This window comes from Orycteropus afer, unplaced genomic scaffold (genome assembly GCF_000298275.1).
Source record: "Orycteropus afer afer isolate SDZICR_OR568_19922 unplaced genomic scaffold, OryAfe1.0 scaffold00035, whole genome shotgun sequence".
NCBI lineage: Eukaryota > Metazoa > Chordata > Mammalia > Tubulidentata > Orycteropodidae > Orycteropus > Orycteropus afer.
In genome coordinates this window covers 1,169,452-1,178,145 of record NW_006921622.1, presented here as the reverse complement: position 1 = coordinate 1,178,145, position 8,694 = coordinate 1,169,452, and the positions used below count along the sequence as shown (strand labels likewise).

At 37.0% G+C, this 8,694-nt stretch overlaps 1 protein-coding gene across 1 annotated transcript in view; it reads right to left on the bottom strand.

Annotated features, from left to right (window-relative positions):
• The window catches only part of PTER (phosphotriesterase related), a 39,499-nt gene extending 32,960 nt beyond the window's left edge, over window positions 1–6,539 (bottom strand). The window contains exons 1-2 of the mRNA XM_007936327.2: window positions 6,108–6,539; window positions 3,803–4,068 (exon numbers count right to left, since the gene is read on the bottom strand). Of these exons, the coding sequence (XP_007934518.1) occupies window positions 3,803–4,068; window positions 6,108–6,539 (698 nt within the window). The remainder of the gene's footprint in view (window positions 1–3,802; window positions 4,069–6,107) is intronic.
• Between the last annotated feature and the right edge of the window lie 2,155 nt (window positions 6,540–8,694).

The following is an 8,694-nucleotide window of genomic DNA, read 5'->3' as shown; positions in this document are numbered from 1 at the left end:
GCAGGCCTGAGTTTCCTCTCCTCACCTAATCCCTTCGGTTGATTGCTCTTCTCTCTGGCTTCCTGGCTTTTAATCCCCTTTCTCCTGCTCTTCCCGCTTGCTACTTTGGGTGTCCCTGAGTTGTCTCTCCTCACCTGTAACCCTGGGGCTGACTTAGCATCATCATCAAAAATTAGTTGACCATAGATGTGTGGATTTATTTCTGGACTCTCAATTCTATTTCATTGGTCTATGTGTCTATTGTTATACCAGTACCAAGCTGTTTTTATTACTGTAGTTGCACAGTATGTTTTAAAATCAGGAACGAGTTCTCCTACTTTATTCTCCTCTTTCAGCATTGCTTTAGCTATCTGGGGCCTATGTTATTCCATATAAAGTTAAGGACTGTTTTTTGTATTTTTATAAAGTGGTTAGAATTATCATCGATTGCACTGAATCTATAGATCACCTTAGGTAGCACTGACATCTTAATGATATTAAGTCTTCTAATTCATTAGCATGGAACATCTTCCCACTTATTTAAGGTTTATTTACTCTCTTTCAGCAGTATTCTATAGTTTTCACTGTATGAATCTTTCATATGCCTGCTTAGATTTATTCTTAGGTATTTGATTCTCTTAAATGCTATTATAAATGTAATTATTTTCCCAATTTCCCTTTCATATTTCATTGTCTCTCAGGATCTCTGGTAGCATAGTGGCTAAGGCACTTGACTGCTAACCAGAAGGCTGGCAGTTTAAACCCATCAGCCACTCCTCAGAAGGAAGATGGGGCAATCTACTTCTGTAGTGATTATGCCTCAGAAACCCAAGGAGGGGTCGCTATGAGTTGGGTCTGACTCGACAGCACATAACAACAACAACAACAATGTATAGAAACTCAACCTACTTTTGTTTGTTGACCTTGTACTCTGCAACTTTGCTAAATTCCTCCATTAGCTCTAGAAGTTTTCTTGTGGGCTCTTTGGGATTTTCTATATTACAGGATCATACCATCCACATATAGAGATCAATTTACTTCTTCTTTTACAATCTGGATAAATTTTATTTATTTTCCTTTTCTTATTGCTCTGGCTAGGAAAACACAATCTTCTTAAAAACACAAGGTACATTTATAAAATTTAAGAATATATATTACATATACTCTTCTGTATTATGATATACTATATTTAAAAAAAGAAGCAATCTTATTGATTAAAGATGCTGCATGTATTCTATTCCATATAAGGCAATATCACCATATATTTTATTTTCAATTCAAATGAAGCCAACCAAGATCTAACACCAAACAGCAGAGCTAGGATATAAACTCATGTCTCTCTGTGTCCAAATATTTCAGCCTTCCCACTATGATATACCTCCTCTGTGGCAGGTATTGTGGTAGTTAAGGTTATGTGTCAACTTGGCTGGGCCTGGTTTTGAGTTGCTGGGCAGCTGGATGTAGTTATTCCCCATGGTGAGATTGGTAATCAACCCCATGGTGGAATTTACTGGAGCAGCTGAGAAGCTGCTTTAGGGACGTTGTCTGCTTCCAGTATATAAGAAGCAACTTTAAGGAAGGTCTCTATCTTTTGGTACACTTGAATCCTGCATGTTGCCAAGTCATTATTTAGCAGGCTGCCATGTTGTTTGATCTTGGGGCTCTTAATGGACTTGAATCAATGGCCTGACATGTGGTTTGGTGATATCAGGACTATGCCATTTTATTTGTTGACCTTGGGCTTGTTTGCCTCAGCAGGCAGTAGCTGCCTGAGTGAAGAGACACCTCTAGCTCCAGTGGGCTGGGAGCAAGAGGCAGAGCTGAAGCCCAAGTTTGAGGGGCTTTCACCCAGCCTCTAGAGCATGCCACTTTGAACTCAGACATCTAGCCTCCCAAACTGTGAAAGAATAAACTCCTGTTTGTTAAAGCCATCCCATACGTGATATTTTCTGTTAGAGCAGCATGAAGTAACCAAAACCAATATTTACAAGCACTCCTAAATCTTATCAATATAACCAGAAGAATCCTGAAGATGCACAAGTATTGATATTGATACCAAACCAGTTGTCAGAATCATTACCTTTCCTTTAACGTTCTTTAACTTCTGCATTAACGCTGGCTTCTCTGTTATGCCACAACTCCTTTATTTTTCCTGCACAGGATTTTACAATATTTCTATTAACCAGAAGTACTTTGTCAGTACATTTGGTAGCACTATTAGTTTATTAAATAGCAGAATGTCAGGTCTGATGACAAGGATTTACCAATCTGTTAATATGGCTTCATTCCAATATATGAGATAGAAGTAAATATAATACTAGTCCTATTGATACTGTGTTAATTCTTTAATAAATTAACTAATAAATAAATAAATAAAGGCTAGTGACTAATCTTAGCAACATTATTAGGCTTCTTCATAAAATTCATAGCAACCAACATCTCTGTTTGTATGGTTGATTGTTTTTCTAGCCCCTGCACATTTAATACTATATGAAGTAGGTTGAAAGGTGACCCCAAAAAAGATACGTCCATATTCTTCTGACCTCTAGAATGGGTGGTTGTGACCTTATTTGGAAAAAGGGTCTTTGCAGGTACAATTAGATAAGGATCTCGAGAGGAAATCATCCAGGATTAGAATTGGCCCTAAATCTAATGCCCCCCAAACCAAAACAAAACCTGTTGCTATCAAGTTGATTCTGACTCACAGCAACACTACCGGACAGAGTAGAACAACTCTTATAGTGTTTTCAAGACTGTAATCTTTAAGGAAGCAGACTGCCTCATCTTTCTTCTGTGGAGGACCAGCTGGTGAGTTCAAACTGCTGACCTTACAGTCAGCAGTCCAGTATTTAACCATTGTGTCACCAGGGTTCCTTAAATCTAATGACAAGTCCTTACAAAAGAAGAAAATAGAAAACCAACACAGAGAAACAGAAGAAGAAGTGACAGAGATTGGAGCTATGCAGCCACAAGCCAAAGAATGCCTAGAGCTACCATAAGTTGGAATAGGCAAGGAAGGATTCTCCTAAGAGCCTTTGGAGGGAGTATGAATGTGCCAACCCCTTGCATTGGCCTCCACAGTTGTGAGGGGGAAAATTTCTGTTATTTTAAGCCATCCACATTGTTGTAATTTCCCACACCATACATAGGCAACATAGGGAATATACAATACCATAAACCAAATGTCATACTTATTACTACTATCTTTTAACATTACATTTTACAAAATTCAGATAATTAAAACTACCAGTCACAACAGGTGACACAGCATGGACATTTATATTTGTGGTTTTATTCTCAAGAGGAAACCATTGACGTTCCCTTCCCTGTATATTTGCTTATAAATTAACCACTCTAACTATCGCAAATACTGAGCAAGTGGAATTGGCAGCTTCTGTGATATCATACCCTGAGATAAAGAAGTGAAGTAGAAAGTGACACTTATTACTAAATGGTTGTGAAAAATTAAATAAATTAAGTGAGTTGACTCAAGCAAAATACCTAGGATACTGATACAGAATAGTATCTTCCAGGTAGTTAGTGGTTCTCTCCAGGTGATTAGCATTTCATTGATCTGATTGCTGATGGTTTTGTTTATTTTATCATCCATTAATCATCTGGTAACTAGTGGTTGCCATGAGTTGGAACTGACAGCAAATAACAACAACCAGCTGTTGCCAAGTTGATTCTGACTCATAATGACAGTGTAGCACTATTCTCTTGGGTTTTCATGGCTGTGACCTTTTAGAAGCAGATTGCCAGACCTTTCTTCCAATTCACCCCTGGGAGTGTTTGATAACTGGCAATAATCTGTAACGCTTACCTATCAAGGTGTGACATAACTGTTTTAGAAATGTCTGCACCTGCTTCTTGCAATACTCGGATAATCTGAAATGGTGCATTTGGATTTCTTCCAGGATGAATAATAACCGGACAGCCAAGCTGAGCCTGGGCCTGAGCTGTTGCCTGAAGAACTTTTCTTTCACTCACAGTCAAAGGCCAGGAGCAACCAATTTCTCCAATAACACCACATTTGATATTGGTTCCATCAGCTCCATGTAGGATTTCATTAATAAGGACATCAGTCAGCTAAGAAGTAGTAAGAATAAAAACATTTTACAGTCAATGGGATTTATCAATTGAAACTTACCACATCATGTGAATAAATTTATTAATTTAGTCATTCATTTTTTAAAAATGTATTCAACGTTTATTCAATTAATATTGGTCATTGAAAAAGGAATCATGCTAGCCAGATCTCAAATTGAACAATTCTAAGTAAAAGATTCATTAAGACTGATTATTCAAAGAGAAATTTATGGCTTTAAGAAGCTGTAGGGAAAAATCACTTAATGAGAAACATTCATATTGAGTGCCTGGCTACTATTATTGAACATTTAAAACAACGATTCTATTGCAGAATCCTGATCAAAAGGGGGAAAATGCAGAAAAGAATTTAAAATTCTCATGGAATCCAGACTTTATGGATCCACTGAAGCTGGATGAACCACAGAGACTACTGCCCTAAGATGATCTTTAAACATTAAACTAAAGATATCCCTGAAGCCTTCTTTAAACCAAGCAATAGTTTAGCTTAACTAGTAAAAAACAGTCTGCCTTAAGCATTATGCTGTTTTAAGAATTCTCTATATGAGATCAAAATGACAACAGCAACTTGAAAGATTAGATAGGAACCTTAGTGGGCAGTGAGTTTATGTTAACAGAGGAGGAACAACTCAGAAAAAGAAGGGTGAGAATGGATACACTACTTGAAGAATATAATTAGTTACTTACTTTTTTCTACATGCCACTTAATTGTACACATAGAAATGGTTGAATTGGTTTATATATTGCTGTATATATTCTCAATGATAATAACAAAAACAAAATTCAGACTAAGAAAAAAACCTAAAATTTAACCATATTAAAACTGTCATTGAATCTCTGTAATTATGCATCTATGTAATCTATGTATCTATGAACTGCGTCAAGTAATTCTTTAATTATGTCTTACTTATTCAATCCTTTACCCAATACAGCACAGAAAATTCACAGCACACAATATTAACATTACACTTTTTGGTTCATATGTATATGAAATACAAAGTATTTCAAATTATTTAATCGATCCTATGCAAAGACTACAGTTGATATTCTATGCCTAATAGGCAATGCAGTTTACATATGCAATGTAATATATACCAGAATATACAGATGTACATATGAGGAATATGCATATGTCTATACATATATATATATATATATATATATAAATAGACACATATGTGTATAGAAAGAGAGCACACACAAGTGCAAACAAGCTTTGGGGCTTTTTTCTTCTTTTTGTCCCTGAAAGATTTACTTTCTTCAGCCTATTCCTGTTTAATTTCATATTGTGACAAAAACAGGGGAATTGAGTCTCTTCCACCCCTCCTGTTTTGTAAAAGGAGAAGAAAACATATTCACAAACGTGCCAACTCTATGCCTGCCAAATTTCACCCTACAGTGAATTTTTATTGCTGGTTATTATAAAATCCAGAAAAAAATCAAGGTTGCATAATTGAAGCTTATAATGGAAAACTGAGTTTTAGCAACAGACGGTGGTGCCACTACTGCGCTCTGATGCAATATATACAAATTTAGGTATTGAGCTGAGTTTTTCAGTGGTCATTGTATTGAGATCTTGCTCCCTGACACTTTTTCTTCATAAAACCTTACAGTTTGGGTCTCAATTGGCAGATATCTTTGTTAGCTAGCAAATATATGCAGCATGTCCAGCTACCTCTGAGCCAATGACATTTGCAAATATGGATAAAGTGTAGGGATAACCAAGGTCTAAAGTTCTGGCTATCCTGAATTTATACATTTAAAAAATTTTAAATAACCAGTTGCCACCAAGTTGACCATGACTCACAGAGACCCATGTGTATCAGAGTAGAACTGTGCTTCATAGGGTTTTCTATGGCTGATTTCTTAGAAGTAGATCACCAGGCCATTCTTCTGAGGCATGCCTGTCTGGGTGGACTTGAACTGCCAATCTCTCAGTGATGAGCTACATACATTAACTGTTGATACCATCCAGAGATGAATTCATACATAAATTTGTGAAAGAATTTAGAGTTTTTTACCTGTTCTACTGACATTGCTCTGGTCTCTGAAGAGTGTGTTACATCTACATAAAACCCAGCTCCAGAGATGATGTGCACACTGGTCTCCTCCGCTAACCACTTCAAAGTCTGCACGTCTCGGCTAATTCCAGAGGTGGTGTTTTCCACCACAGCCCCTCCACCGTTGGCCTTAAAATACAACAATTCTTCCTTTATGGCTTCTGTCTCTTGATTCAACTGGAGGTTCTCTTTGTGAGAATAAGGGTTTTGCTGAATCCAAAATAGATTTTTCATCATAATAGTTTCCTTAGAGATAGCCTCATGACATGGAGGAGGAGGGCAGTAACAGCAATCAAAGTTCATTGTTAGATGTTCATGGGTCAGGGTGCGACCCAGTTTGCTTGGCTCCACAAGGCCCAGCACGGTCTGCACTTTGCCACTTAAGGAGGACATTTCTGAGTGGTGCCAGAAGGTGCTCTAAAATGAGTGTTTTCTGGAAAAAAAAGAAACTATAATCAGAAAATTGAGCACACACATAAATCCTATCCATGGGGAATGTGAGGCTGTGAACATATACCTGTGCAAGAAAGGGAATCAATGGCATTAGAGATACAATCTCACTTATCATCCTGCCAAAGTCAGACTATCCTTCCAAACTGTTGAAGTTCTCTTCAGCACTAAGTGACACGCGTATGTAAGCATCTCCCCTCACTCCACTGGGACTCCTCTGCTGGATTTAATCACAATCTCATCTACTGGAAATACGTCTTGATATTCAGTTCACATTTTTCATTCACTTAATTTTATTTCATTAGTTGTAGCTCTGCTTTCCTGGATAATACAACAATAATTTTGACTTAACAAATTAAAAAAAAAAAAAAAACCTATAATCAATAATTTTTATAAAAACCAGCCACATATCAGAACGATTTTACTTGCCATTTTTCAGCTAAATAGACTGGGGCTACTAATCATTCCACTATTCATTCACTATCAAAGTGAACAAAATTCTGTTGAAGACGTACTATGTGCCAGAAATCAGAGATATAAAGGGGCATAAGACAAGATCCTGGAACTTGATGATTTTATGGATTTTATTCCATACAGCAATTGGGGGGAACCCATCTGGGTTTAAATAACGAAAAACAAAAACAAGAAGTCTTTCCACTCTACATATTTTATTATTTCCAGGGCACATGTTGGTGAAACACACTGAATATACCATGGACAGCCAGAAGCACAAACGAATCAGTCTTGGAAGAAATACAACCCAAATCTCCTTATAAGCAAAGATGGTAAGAGTTTGACTAACTTACTTTGGACACATCACCAGAAAAGACCAATTGCTAGAAAAGGCTATCATGTTTCATACAGTAGAGGGGTCAGAGAAAATGAAGGAAACCCTCAATCAGAAAGATTGACCCAGTAGACCCCCAAATGGACTCAAATATACTGACAATCATGAAGCTGGTGCAGTACCCAGCAATGCTGTTGTACACAAGGTCGCCATGAATGGAGACCAACTTGATGGCAACTAATGACAACGACAAAGAGCTCATAGTCAGAAACATGTTTAACAATACTTAAAAGCAAAAACTTTTAATGATAATTAAAACAACTATGATTTATTGAGACTGAACTTTGATGTCTCTGCGAGCAAATACTTCTCTTTATCCTTTATTTACTGTGATTTGTAACACAAACTAAGTATTTCTCAAGTTTCTATTAATGTCAGCAAAACCCTAATTTTAGCATCTTCTTTTGAAAGTATTTTTTCTCCATAAAGGGATGTGCTTGTCAAGAAAAATGCACTACAGAAGGCAGAGAAGACAAACACCTGTGTGGCCCAGAGCAAAACTATTGTTGGAAATAGCATTCTACACAGAACACCAGCAAGACACTTTCAGAGGACAGGGGGGAAAGCTAGGAAGAACTGAGTAAGAAAGAGGGTCTTACAAGACTTGCAAATTGTTTCTTCAAAAGATGTTCTGGATTTGTCATCTTTCCCTAATGCCCTCTGAAGACCTCTGACTTTCTGAGCATCTGTTTCCTCATCTATATATGAGAATCATAATGTACATTTCATACGACTGTAGGGATTAAATTACATTAGACATCACAGGTGAAAAATACCTTACAAAATGTTTGGCACATCGTACAAATTCAACAAAGGGTGGTTTTGTTATACTAATCCCAGGAACTATTACATATTATGTAGGGATTTCTTTTCATAGGAAGTGGTTGATTAGATAGGAGATGGTGTGGGGAAGCACTGGACAGAGGACATGGGTTTAGAGGGAATAGTGTATATACTACACATAAGGCAAAGTGAAAACAGAGATCAGAGAAAGGGGATTATTGAGGCATAGGCCAATTTCCACCAAGCCATTGCAATTATTTTAAATTTAGGAGTTGAGATATATTGGCCCACAATGCATAAATGATGGATTTAGAATTCTTTGACAGAGAACTTTAGGACTTGTGGCTAGTATGCCATTATTTTTGTATTGCTCTTCTGCAAGCCAAATTTCCAACATCTAAACAATTCACAGGGTGAGCATGATAAAAGCAGATGGCATCTGTCAGAGGATTACCATAGAGCTGCTAG